This window comes from Rousettus aegyptiacus, unplaced genomic scaffold, assembly GCF_014176215.1.
Source record: "Rousettus aegyptiacus isolate mRouAeg1 unplaced genomic scaffold, mRouAeg1.p scaffold_m13_p_3, whole genome shotgun sequence".
In the NCBI taxonomy this organism is placed as follows: Eukaryota; Metazoa; Chordata; class Mammalia; order Chiroptera; family Pteropodidae; genus Rousettus; species Rousettus aegyptiacus.
Window position 1 is genome coordinate 27,496,124 of NW_023416306.1, and position 14,139 is coordinate 27,510,262.

The window sequence follows — 14,139 nt, forward strand, 5'->3', positions numbered from 1 at the left end:
GGTCCCCTTCCTCTAGGCCCAGGGCTCTTGGGAGGGTACTGCCCTCGACCCTAACGCTTTTCTAGATAGAGTAGCGATAGCCCTTAAAACTAGAATGTTTATATTTGAAATAAATGTTGGTGGAAATATCACCACACACTTCCTCACTTTCTTAACCAGAAGACTCAGTGCAATTTGACCTTTTCATGATATCCCAGGTTGAAGAGGGAAGGTATTTCTAGATTATCAAATTGGAGATGAAAGAGCCCAAGTCAGATTCCTAAGTGCTACACCAGCTACATCTGGGGCCTGGCCTGTCAGGCTTTTTTAGTGTTACACTGACGCCCTTGGGAGCCCCATGGTTCCAAGGCCTCCTACACACAGCGCAGGTACCCTGTGGCTGGCTGTGACTTGCTCGTGATGATGGCGCTAATCACTGCTCCTATTTATACTGTTTACTGTGTGGCAGGCACTGTCCTAAGTGCTTTACCTGCACTGTTTCATTTAATCCTCGTACCAGCCCCGTAAGGCAGTCACTTATATGCTCCCCACTTTACAGATGGTGATGCTGAGGCTGAGAAAAATGGTTACTTGCCCAGGGCTGTGTGCTGAGGAAGTGGGGAAACTGGGACTGGGCGGGAGCTCACACCTCTGACTAGTCAGTCTGCTCTGCAGCCTCTCAGCTTCTTTGCCTCTTTATCGCTATTGTCTCTTGTTGCTATTGCCCCTACCTCAGCCCAGGCTTGTGGCTCTCACTCAGGAAAGGCTGCCCCAACCCACAGGGGCCAGTTGCAGTATGGGCGGCAGGAACTTTATTTTAGGTGTGATGTCTGTCATGGGCTACAGTGTCCTCTGTAGAAAGTGGCGACAGAAGCTGCCAGACCACATGGAGGCCTGAAGCTGGGGATAGGCACTCACAGTCCCACTGTCCCTAAAGGCAGCCATATAACCAGGGCCAGTCCTGCCCCAAACCCTGCCACTCACAGCCACACATGTATAACCCTGGGAACTCTGATACTGTTGGAGGACGGGGAGAGGGAGGTAAAAAAGAGAAATCCAGAATCTTTTGAGAGACCAGTGGACAGTGTGGTACAGTGGCCGCTGCTCAAGCTCTGAAGTCAGGCAGACCCTGTGTTTGGATCCAGGCTCTGCCTCTCACTAGCTGTGTGGCGTCAGGCAGCTTATCTGACCTGTACATAAAGCGTCCTGACCATTCCTACTCACACAGTTGTTGGGAGCATAAAGGAAGGTGACATGAAACCCAGGTTCCCTTCTACTTCTTTCAGCATGAAAAACCACATAACCAGTCTCTGAGTTTTTTTTTTCCATAAAATCAGAGATTTTTTTGAGTTCAAAATCAAAAGAAAATCTTTTCAAATACAGATCCAGCTAGGTTAGACAGCTCTCAGTCCTTCACAGGGCAGCGAGAATGGCTTCCAGCAGATTGCTTTCCTGCCCCACTCTGCCCAGTGAGTGTCTGCTCTCTGTCCCCCTACACCCCCCACTCTAGAGGGGTCAGAGAAATAGACTCTCCGGGTGCCTCCAGACTGCCGCAGAGTCGACTGGAAGCCGGACTCACCTAGCAGACTGAGTGTGCCACTGAACTTGTATGTGCAGGAATTTAATTTATTAGTGAACCTGGATATGAGGAGACCCTGGTTATGACTCATATCAACCGAACTTAGCTGCAAATCTAAGGCGTTTCATGCTAGAAAGAGTTGCATGTACTGGTGTTTCTTATTTGTTAGCCTTAGGTGTCTGATTTGGAAAAAATAGAAGACCTATCAAAAACCCCTCATCTGAGTTTGGGGACAGAGTGTGTACATGTTTCCTGCTTGCCCGGTGATTGAAGTCAGCCAGTTTTAAGGAAATGTCCCCTTATTATTGAAGCTGTCAATTCGAGAGTAGAATTGTCGACCTTGACTCTCTAATCTGGGAAGACTCAGAGATCTGGTCCTTCCCCCTCCCGCTCATTTTCTGGCAGGGGTGACTGAGTTCCGAAGAAGGGAAGGGACTAGTCTAGGGTCACACAACACAAGTGGCAGGGTCGCAGCTAGATCCCACGTCTCCCCACAGCCACTCCATCGCCTTCCCCATTAACACATGGCTAGTCCACACGGCATTCCCCAAAGAGGTTTCCATGTTCCTGATCCCTGCGAAGGCAGGTGGCGGACTCTCCTCCTCCTGTTCCCTTCATCCAGTTGTATTTTCCTGCTTCGCTTCACTGGTGACTGTCGTATGGCTTCTCTCTCCTATGAGGTCTCTCTTTTTTCCTCCCTACAGTTCTGAGCCAAGAAGAATGCTCAAGGCAGGGCAATGAGATGCATGGGAAGGTACTCCCCAGACGCCATCCCCACCCTATACCCACTGCTGCTCCAGAAGTGCTCACCCTTGCCTGCCCTCTCTGGGCTGGAAACAGGGTACACTATGCAGCATGTCCAAAGCTTTGGCAATGCCAGTGAGCACCTTCTGGACCTGGGAGGGGAACAGTTGGCAGGATCAGGCGGTGGTGCAGAGCACCAGCCACGGACTCACCTGGCAGTAGTTTTCAATTTCTACTATGGACTGAACAGACCTGGATTTGGATCCTGCCTCCCTCCGTACCAGCTGCATGACTGAAGAGAACTTTGCTTCTCTGTGCTTGTTTGTTTCCTCATCTGTAAAGGGGGAATGATAGTACTTTAATACTTAAACCACACTACTGTGGTCAAGAATAAATCACATACAATAATGAACATGAGAGAAATGGGCCTGGCACAGAGTAGGAACTCAGGCAACTAGTAACGCTTCTCCTCCCTTGTCCGGAAGCTGTTCACTTTCCTGGGCATTCAGGAAGAATCCACAGTAAGAGATCTTCTCTCAGCAGGTGGAGGGGGAGCTCAGTGGGTAAGAAGAGCCCTCAGATGCCTGAACTCAGTGAGGGAAGTGACATTTTACTGCATTTGCTGCATGCCAGCCACCATTCAATTTTACACATATTAACTAATCGATTCCTCCTGATAACCCCTTAAGTGGTACTATTATTATTCCTGTTTTCCAAATGAGGACACAAGGCATAGAAAGGATGAGTAATTTGTCCTGGGGCTCAGTGGTGAAGGCAGGGTTTACATCCAGGTAGTGCGGGACTCGGACAGCACCTGCGTGTTGACATTATTATACTGCAGAGTAGGAGAGGTCAGACCAGCCTGTGTGCATTTACCCAGGAAGACTACCAAGGACAGTCTTGAAGGGTGGAACTAGACTTTTGATGTCCAGGTGGATTCCAGCGGGCAGGGAGCTTAGGGAGTGTCTGGGCACTAAATGCAGTGGTTAGGACTTGCCTTTAGAATCAGACAGACCTGATTTCAGTCACACCCTGCTTGGTACCAGTTCTGTGACCTTGGGCAACTTACTTATCCTTTCAGATCCTCTGTGTTACTTTCCGCTTTGCTGGAAGGATTAAATAAGATACTGTGCTCAAACTGGGGATGAGGGTGGGGGTGATGGTGCGGGGAGCCCACACACCCTCTGTGTTCATGAGTTCTCTAAATCTTCAGACACTAAAGTGTAAGACAGTCATGGGAATGGGGTGTGGTCCTTAAAACTTCCGATGCTCACAGGAGGTTGGTCCTCACGCTGTAAGCATGAGGGTTTGCACTAACCTCATCGCCCCTTCCACGGAAGGGTGAGGAAGTTGGGGTCATGAAGGGGAAGTAGGCACAGACTTACCCAGAAGAGTAGGCGGCATCATTTCCAAGAGAATGAGCTGAGATTTTGATCTAGGGCAGGGACACAGTGGAGAGCAGGAGGAAGCCCAGGCTGGGGAGTTGGAACTGCCTGAATCCTGGCCGGGAGGAGAGAGCAGCGAGCAGGCTCAGCCTGAGTACAGCCTTGCAGCTCAGGTACAGTGAGGGAGACAAAGCAGGGAGCAGCCAGGGTGTGGGATGCCATGGAGAGCCCCCACAGAGTCCATATGATGAAGTCAGCCCAGGACATTTATTTCCAGCTGAGGAGTCCTGGGAACATGTGGTCCTCCCACTGTGTCAGTCATGTAGGCAGAAGACAGCAGATCCTGGACATGAATTGGAGCTTCTGGGGTGGGAGGGATGTTGGCCAGAATGAAGGCCCAGCCGGGAAGGGTCAGGATCACCTGGGCGCTGTGTACAAGTGACCCTGCCCTGATAATGAAGCCGCTCAGGCTAGGTGTGATGATCTTAATGTCCACGTCAATCAGGGCTTATCCGCAGTCATCCCTGCAGTGGTGTCTCACATTCAGCCTCCCCGCCACTCAGGACATTTTCTTGCATTTCAGCTGGTACATGCCCTGGAATTGCTAGGTGTAGCCGTGAGCATGTGTTGTCCACTGTTTCTGCAGTGTCCATCCAAACAAAATAAAGACTGTAAGCCATTGCTGTGCCTACCCCTTTCGGAGGCTCAGGTTCCCGTTTGTACCTCCCCAGTGCTTGGCCGGCTTCTCCTTGTTGGCCCCAGCCACAGGATCTTACTCCTTCCACTAGACAGCTTGCGAAAGGAAAACTCTAGGCTCAGATGTGCATCACCACATTATTCATAGTCAAAAACAAACTGAAAATGCCCAGGGCTTGAGTGAAAAAACGAGAGGAATATAACTAAGTTATGGTAAATTTACCCAAATAATAATCATCTGACATTAAAAATGATCATTGGGAAGCTTATGTAGCAACATAGAAAAGTATTTACAAAGTGACACTAAGTAAAAAAAAAAATGCACCCAAAATTGTTTAATATGATCACAAATATATGGCAAAATACGTTTATTTTGAAAACAAACATTACTGACGTGCTTTTTATGTTTTGGTCCCTATACTTTAATGTATGGCACATGTTACCTCACTTAGTCTCCAGCAGCCCAGTACAGTAGTTGGTATTTATTCCTTTTTCAGATAAGAAAACAGAGGGTCAGAGCGGTTCAGTGAGGCCTCCCAGCCAGGAAGTCAGAGCCAGGATTTGAACTCCAGGCTTAGTGCTCTCTCCACCATTTCATGCTGGGATCAAGATCAGAGAAGGGGGCTATCAGGAATATTTTTTCCCCAGACTTCCTTTTCTGTTTGTATCAGTGGAAATTTCTAAAGAAAGGAAGTGTTGGCAGTTCGTTTAAGGGTGAGGACCAAAGAAATGTTTCCAGTGCGACTCCTTAACTACTTTGCCCTCTTTTCTAGGATGACATGGAAGCATACCGGACCCAAAACCACTTTCTGAACTCCGAGATCCACCAGGTCACAAAGATCTGGAGACGGGTGGCCGAGAAGGAGAAGGCCCTCCTGATGAAGGTAGAGCCTGGAGCCCTGTTTTGGCTGCCTCCATTCCTGCCACTCTTCCAGTCCCTCACCATCTCACCTCTGTCTCGCTCTCTCCTCATTACCTGTCTGCTCTCCCTTTGGACTGTGTCCTTCATGAGCCGTCTTCCAAGTATCAGGGTTCTCTGCTGATTGCCAGTTGCTGCTTCCGATCACAGGGGTGCGGAGGAAGGGGCGGGCAGCCATTGTCGCTGTACCTCCTCCATTGTTGGAAGCCCCTTCCCCTCCTGGGAATTTAACTTCCAGGGAATTTAAAGAGCCGGCACCCTTTCTCCCAATCTTCATTTTCCTTTCACTACTCCCTTCATTTTTCTCTTTCTCCTTTTTGAGAGCCACATATTAAAGACTAGACATTCAAAAATAACTGCATATATGGGGAAAATTAGAAAGCAACCATGCATGCCTAGGGAAAACCTGAGAAGACCTTAAGTTTACACCTCAGGCTGATCCTTGACACAGAGACAACCAGCAACAATAAAAAAATTAAATTTAATTTAATTTAATTTAATTTAATTAATTAAAAATAAGTACCTAGAAAGCCCTAGGAAACAGTGAGAATCTGATCTCCAGAGTTACCACATTATTATTTTCAGTTGTCCAGTTTTCAACAAAATATCACAAAGTATATTAAAAATCAGGAAAGTGTAGCCCATTGAAAGGAAAAAAATAAATCAACAGAAACTGTCCCTGAAAAAGACCTGATAGTAGATAGATATACTAGACAAAAATCTTTAAAATATGTATTTTAAAGATGCTCAGAGAACTAAAGAAGATGTGAAGAGTCAAGAAAGCAGTGTATAAACAAAGTAGAAATCTTAATAAAGACAGAGAAAATCTAAAAAGCCAAAAGAAATTCTGGAGCTGAAAAGTACAATCACTAAAATGAAAAATTCCCTAGAGGGATTCAAAGGCAGAAAGAATCAGTGAGGGACAATGGAAATATCAAGTCAAAAACAAACAAACAAAAAAATTGAAGAAAAATGAACAGCCTGAGTGATCCGGGAGATACCATTAAGTGGAACAACGTACCCATTATATTATGGCCGTCTCAGAAGGAAAAGAGAGAGAAAGGAGCAGAGAGAATGTTGGAAGAAATAATGGCCAAAAACATCCTAAGTTTCTTGAAATACATGAATATAAACATCCAAGAAACTCAACAGACATCAAGTACGATAAACTGAAAGAGACACACACCAAGACACATCATAATCAGACTTCCAGGTGTCACAGACAAAGAGATACTTGAAAGCAGAAAGAGAATTGACTTATCACATACAAGCGATCCTCAATAAAATGATGAACAGATTTCTCATCAGAAACTTCGGAGGCCAGAAGGCAGTGGGCTGATATATTTAAAGTGCTGAAAGGGAAAAAAAAAAAAAAAAAAAAACATCAACCAAGAATCCATATCTGGCAAAATTTCCTTCAAAAATGAGGGAGAAATTAAGACATTTTCAGATAAACAAAAGCTGAGGGAGTTCATTACCACTAGACCTGATGTTCAAGATGCTCAGGGGAGTTATTTGGGGTTAAATGAAAGGACACTAGATCGTAACTGAAAACTGTCTGAAGAAATAAAGATCTCAATAAAGGTAAATACCTGAGTAATTATAAAAGCTAGTATTATAAAAATTGTTTATAACTCCACTTTTTGTTTTCTATATGATTTAAGAGACTAATACATTTTTAAAAAACAATTATTAGTCTAAAAGCTAGTAGTAGTGTAAGTTTGGTTTGTGACTCTACATTTTGTTTTCCATATAATTTCAGAGACTAACACATTTAAAAGAATTAGTACTTTATGTTTGGGGGCACACAGTGTATTAAGATGTAATTTGTGGCATCAACAGCCAAAAGGGTAGGAACAGAACTATAAACATGCAGAGTTTTTGTATGTTAATGAAGTTAAGCTGGTATAAATTCAAATTAGAATGTTTTAACTTTAGGAATTTTAAATGTAATTCCTGTGGTAATCACGAAGAAAATACTATAGAATGTATACAAAAGGATATGAGAAAGGAGTTTAAACATTTCACTACCAAACATCAACTACACACAAAAAAGATAGTAATGCAGGAAGTAAGGGATAAAAAAGTTTTAAGGCATATAGAAAACAAATAGCAAATTGACAGCAGTAAGTCCCTCTTTACCAATAATTACTTTAAATGTAAATGAATTAGACTGTAAGCAAAAGACATAGATTTGCAGAATGGATGAGAACAAATGATCCAACTATATGCTGTCTACAAGAGATTCATTTTATATCCAAAGACACAAAAAAATTGAATGTGAAAGGAGAGAAAAGAAATTCCACGCAAACAGTAACCAAAAGAGAGCAGGGTGGCTATATTAATATCAGACAAAAGAGATTTTAAATTTTAAAAAAGTTACAAGAGACAAAGATATTATATATTAATAAAATTTTCAATACAGTGAGAAGATAACAATAGTTATAAGTGTTTATACATCTAATAACAGGCTGACAAAATACATGAAGCAAAAACCGACAGAATGGAAAAGAGAAATGGACAGTTCTACAAGAGCAGTTGGAGACTTCAGTACCCTACCCTGAGTAATGGGTAGAACAACCAGACAAATAATAAGTAAGGAAATAGAGGACTTAAGCAACATAATAAACCAACTAGATCTAATAGACATATACGGAATACTATCCCCAACTACAACAAGCATACACATTTGCTTCACGTGTATTAGGGGCATTTTCCAAAATATCTCCTCCAACCACAGTGGAATGAAGTTAGAAATCAATAACAGAAGTAAAACTGGAAAATTCACAAATTTGTAGAAATTAAACAACACACTCATAAACAATGAATCAACGAAGAAATCACAAGGGAATTAGAAAATACTTAGAGACAAATAAAAAAGAAAATGCAACATACTAAATCTTATGGGATACAATGAAAGCCATGCAAGGAGGAAGCTTATAGCTATAAATGCTTACTTTCAAAAACAGCAAGAATCTCAGATCAACAACTACACTTTACAACTTAAGAAACTAGAAAAAGAACTAAACCCAAAGATAGCCAAAGGGAGGAAGTAATAAAGATTAAAGCAGAGATAAATGATATAGAGAACAAAAAGCAATAGAGAAAATCAGTGAAACCAAAAGTTGATTTTTCAAAAAGATGAACAGAGTTGACAGAACCTAAAGATAAGTGGCCTGAGAAAAAAAGCGGACTCAGATTAAAATCAGAAATGAAAGTGGGGACGTTACTACCAATTCTACAGAAATAAAAGGGATTTAAGAGTATCATGAATAATTAATTGCATACCAACAACTTGGATAACCTAAATGAAATGCCCACATTTCTAGAAACATAAAACCTGCCAAGACTAAATCAGAAAGGAATAGAAAATCTGAACAGACTTACAACTAGTAAGGAGATTGAATCGGTAATTAGAAATCTCCCAACAAAGAAAGCCTTCACTGGTGAATTCTACTGAACATTTAAAGACCTACCACCAGTCTTTCTCAGACTTTTCAAAAAGGGTACAGACTAGTGAGGGAGTCAAACACAGTCAAGATACAGTTGGGCGCATATAATCTTTGGGGCCCAAAGAGAGGAAGAAAGTTGGAGAAGGCTTCCTGGTTGAGGTGCCTTTTGAACTGAGTCCTAAAAGTGAGGAACAGGTAGAACAGGCTCTCGGGCTTGGAGTTGGTGCTTGGCAGACCTTTGGAGATGGTGACCAGGCAGGGGTGCAGCAGAATGGCGACCTTGGCCAGAAGGCTGCCATTCTGCCATCCCAGGATGGCCCAGAGGCATGGCAGTGCTACGAGGCAGATGTTTCCCCATCTTACAAAGAAGGAAAACAGGGCCCAGAGAGGTTACCTGACTTGTCCAGCACCACCCAGCTTGTATAAAGGTTGAGGGAGGGGCTAGGCAGATGGGAGGTGTACAGTGTGTGTTCTACGAGATAGGAGGTAGGCAGTGTGTTGGAAGAACAGAAAGAGCCCACCTGGGGGCAGCAGAAGGCACAAGGGTAGTGTCCAGAATTCATGTCCATCCTCTGGACACTGCTCAGTAATACCTCAGAGAGTTCACTCTAGGCCAAGTGCCCTGGGAAGCGTGTTACATACATCGGTTCATCTGAGCCTCACCAGAATCCTGAGGTAAAACTCTATTATCCTCATCATTCAGATGAAGATGCTAAGGCACAGAGAAGTTAAGTAACTTGCCACAGGTCACCCAGCCAGTAGACTGAACCAGGATGGGACTGCAGGTTGGACAAGAGCCTGTGCTGTCCCTGCCTACCCCACCCCTCTTTCTTTTGAATCCAGCTCTAGCCCCGGTCCTGGTTCTCTTTTGCCTGGAGCTCTTTCTGCCTTGCTGTAACTCCTGGGATTCGGGGCCCATCTCCTTTCCCCTCCATGAAGAGCTGAGAGTGGGGAGGAGAAGAGAGACGAGACCTCAGAGAAGGGATGCGCTACATAAAGCTGTTCAGGCCTCAGGCCTCTGGGGCAGCTCAAGCCCAGCCCGGTGTCCTGACCAGCCCTGCCCCACCCTCCCACAGTGTGCCTATCTCCAAGCCAAGAACTGCCAGGTGGAAAGCAAGTACCTGGCAGGGCTGCGGAGGCTGCAAGAGGCCATGGGGAACGAGGCCAGCGAGTGCGCCGAGCTGCTCAGGCAACTCATCCAGGAGGCGCTGCAGTGGGAAGCCAGCGACGCCTCAGCCGATGGTGTGGAGCTGAGCCCCATTCGGTGAGTCCAGCGGCTGGCCAGGGCAAGGCTGGCTCTGCATGACCCGAGGGTCCCCAGCTGCCCCATTGACCATGTGTAAGCACCACATGTCCCTTACCTCCCCATAACGCAGGATAAATGAGCATATGATTGGGATGGGCCCCAGTTTACAGTGGAGGTGTGCAGGGTCAGAGGAGGCCGCCCGTTGCCCAGGGCCACACAGCACATTCGTGCAGCTGGCCTGGGTCTGCCTCTAGGGCACCTTTTCCTTCTCCAGGCTGCATCTCAGAGAAGGGGAGGAGAGGAGAGGAGCCAGCCTCCCCTGAGCCAAGCCCTTGCTGAGCACAGTGGACAAGAACAGTTAAATATGATGGAAGGGGCTATGGCTGGCGTTAAAGGCCCCTGGAGGCTGGTTAACCTAGTGGCAGGAGCCCAGGCTTTAGAGCCAAACTTGTCTCTCTCACTGTGTGACCTTAGACAAGTCACTTTACCTCTCAAGAGCCCCATATACAGCTTCCATAATATGTGGCTATGATCCCTGTTATGCAAGATCTGTAGGATTCAGTGAGATAGCACATGCAGGGCACACAGGTAGGGGCGAATCAATTTTGAATAAATGAAGGGACACCTGGAATAGATCCCCAGCTCCCCCATCTCTGCTCGTCAATGGTGCTGTCTGCTCCGCATCCATCCTGTGCTTACTAGCTGTGGAAGTGGGGTTCTGTATTAGCATGTAAGACTCCTTGGGCCTGAGGCAACATGGAATAATAAGAAGGTTCTTTATATTTGCACAGAATGAATGAGTTAATGTCTCTTCAGCACTTCCTATGTGCCAGGCACCATTTGAGCCCCCAGCAGTTTATAACAGAAGATCTCAGTGGGTCTTCATGAGGCAGAGCGAGTGTTCCTCTACTCATTGGACAGATGAGCAAACCGAAGTTCAGGAAACTGAAGTAACCTGTCTAGAGCTGCATGTCTAACCTGTGACAAAGCCAAGGCAGGAACCTTGCCCAGGGTCCACCCCCTCCATGCTGCCCCTCATCTGGGGAAGGGCTCTGCAAGGTGTTGTTAATAGGGGCTTTTTGCTGGCAGCGAGTATGATGAGTATGGCTTCCTGACGGTGCCCAACTACGAGGTGGAAGACCTGAAGCTGCTGGCCAAGATCCAGGCACTGGAGGTGCGCTCCCACCACCTGCTGGCCCACGAGGCTGTGGAGCGGCCACTGCGAGAGCGCTGGGCTGCCCTGGGTGAGCTCGCACCCTCGGCTGAGCTCAAGCAGCTGCTGCGGGCAGGCGTGTCCTGCGAGCACCGGCCACGTGTCTGGAGGTGGCTGGTCCACCTCCGCGTTCAGCACCTGCAAACGCCTGGCCGCTACCAGGAGCTGCTGAGCCGGGGCCAAGCCTGTAAGCACCCTGCCGCCCGCCAGATCGAGCTGGACCTGAACCGTACCTTCCCCAACAACAAGCACTTCACCTGTCCTACCTCCAGCTTCCCCGACAAGCTCCGCCGGGTGTTGTTGGCCTTCTCCTGGCAGAACCCCTCCATCGGCTACTGCCAGGGCCTGAACAGGTGAGCACCATAGTCCCAGTGAGGACACAGCACCCTTCTGTTCCTTTGGGACCTCCCAAGAACCCAGAGAGGTGAGTCAGGGGGCTTGACATGATCCCCATTGTACAGATGGGGACAAGCAGGTGAAACAACATGTTCAAAACAGGCTCCTCGTCCCATGTGCTCCCCCAGATTTGTGCTCAGGGAAGTGCCACTCTCATAGAAAGCGTGGTGGATGGACAGTCCTCTGGCATCATGTAGTACACAGCCCCGCTCACAAATTTCAGAACAATCCGGGTCAGTGATCATTTGCTTTAAATAAAACCCACTCCAGCAGCGCCCAAGGAAAAGAGAATTTGTAAATGCTACAGGGGAACTTCATACAGGAAAAGAAGATAGAGCTAGGGACCAGATGGTCCCGGGAAGACGAGGCAACTGCACAACCCCGGTGGGCGCCACTCATACCACACTCCACGGGGATGCGGTCTCATGAGATTATGCAGCGCTGTGGCACAGCTCAGCAGCTCTCTGTGGAGCTGTGTGGCCTGTGGCCCCTCTCACTCCACACGTCTGCTTCCTTCTGTCTCCATGGAGCAGCCTCTGTCCAGGGCCCATCGAGGCTGCCAGAATGGAGACCTCAGCCTTTGAGTCTAGAGCCTTTCATCAGGTCTTCCCCCTTGTCGATACCCTTATGTCCCACCTGTAAATTCTCAAAGGAAGGAATCTGTTGGGCCCAGCCTGGATTAATTTCTCCTTCTAGTCCATCAGCAGGCGACAAGGGATAGGGGTGGGGCGACCTGGTAGAGCTGCCCCCTCCAGTACTGTGGGGGACTCTCATGCACCCAGTTATCTTTATAGAGGTTACACAGTCTCAGATATTTTCCAAAGCAAGTTTTGACTTAATTTAAACACACATATACTCAAGTAAAATTTACATATGCCGTTCCGCTCTTTTTTCAGAATAGGCGGTTTGTGACATTTATTCAACTCAGAATAAACATTCAGAGTGTCCCTACTAAAACCGAAATGGTTCCCAAGGGTAGATATTTTTGATACTTTATTTCCAGTCTAAATTGGGTGAAATCGAGCATATACATATACAATTACTGAGAATTCTGGGTTAAATCCCAGCACAGTTAATCTGTGCTGAAGAGGCAGGGGGAGAATCCCACAGCAGTAGGGGGTATTGAGACAGCCTCACAGAAGGAAAGAAGCTCCTCCCTGTGTGGAAAGTGGCAGCAACAATGGCTGCCTAGGGATAAAAGGGAACAACTGAGACCAAGAGAGGGATGACACTCAGAGGCTATTTCTTTACTTCTCGGAATGCTTTTTTTTAAACCAATAATTGGTATTTAGGCGAACATTCATATCACTGCTTTAAGTAGAAAGTTATTGGTAATAGAAAGAACCCTTTCAAATATCGAGAGTGCCCTGCCCCTTATTTCAAAGGCCCTCCACCCAAGCCTGCAGGCACCTTTCACCTGTCCGAGTGCTTCCATCTAGTGGTAGCCGTTGGAATTGCATGTGTTGTGTCTCGACAGACCCTGCTTGTATGCAACAAATCCAGCCTGTTTAGAATGATGGATATAGTAGTAATTTAGAGGAAAAAATTTAAAGCCATTCTCCTTTAAAATATAAGTGGAGTATTTTAAAAGTAGTTTCCCTCTCTCCCTCATTACCACACTTTCTTCTTTGCAGACCCACTTGGGCCCTGAATGCTTTAAGTTGCAGTCTAGCTGGAGCCCTGAGCAGTTAGTAGGCCCTAGCTGGGACCAGCAGCCTCTTATTACTGACCTTTTAATGTGTGCAGAAATGTAAGCTGATATTGGCAGCCAGCTCCAGGACTGAACACATTCTGAGGCTCCAGTGGAAAGGGATAGGGTAGAAAGAATACTAGGTTAGATTTTTGGGAGCCCTGGGTTCTGCTTCCGCTCTGCCACCAACTGACTATGTGACCTTGAGCAAGTCACTTTTGCTTTCTGAGCCTAGGTCTTCCCACCTGCAAGGAGGTTAGACCAGAAATGACCAGTAGTAAGCAGCTGCCTGGAACTTTGTCTTAGGAGTTTTCAAGGCTGCCTCCTGACTCAGTGGGAAAGAGTGCCATGATCAGTTAGTGATGTCTGCCCTGGGCATAGACAAAGAGAATGGTGGCCAGTGTATCACACATTTGCTGTCCCTGAACACATGACATGTGAAGTGCCCTGCCCCCTTCCCCCGCTCTGAGAGGGCAGAGTTTCCTGTTGCCCAAGAGACCAGTATTGTTCTCTCTATCCACTCAGCTCAGATTCAGGGAAGTTTGTATAAATATTTTACCCAGGGTAAAAAATTATTTCCTGCCCTACTAGAGAGATAAAAGGGGTTTCTTTTTTCTTTTGAGAGTTGAACCTGTTTTGTAAAAAAAACCATGAATTTCAGAAGAAGTTGGAGTTCATGAATCCAATCTAATAAGAACTCAAAGAAGCATAAATATCTGGACAATGATATGTGTTCTGTAAGCCCATCAAGAGTGTGAGCCTTAACAATGTTCTAAAGTGGCATCTCCCCAAAGGTGTTTAGTGGGTGCAATGTATAAAAGGGGCTCCACTGCCCCACTG

At 46.2% G+C, this 14,139-nt stretch overlaps 1 protein-coding gene across 5 annotated transcripts in view; it reads left to right on the plus strand.

The window, feature by feature from the left end:
• Positions 1-14,139, plus strand: part of TBC1D2 (TBC1 domain family member 2) — a 44,875-nt gene that overhangs the window by 25,376 nt on the left and 5,360 nt on the right. For 4 of the 5 annotated variants that reach the window (XM_016146286.2, XM_016146287.2, XM_016146290.2 and 1 more), the window contains 3 exons: positions 5,157-5,267; positions 9,831-10,018; positions 11,090-11,566. In XM_016146286.2, the coding sequence (XP_016001772.2) occupies positions 5,157-5,267; positions 9,831-10,018; positions 11,090-11,566 (776 nt within the window). Of the gene's footprint in view, positions 1-27; positions 3,861-5,156; positions 5,268-9,830; positions 10,019-11,089; positions 11,567-14,139 lie in introns of those variants that run through there. The other variant, XM_016146291.2, reaches the window with a different exon arrangement.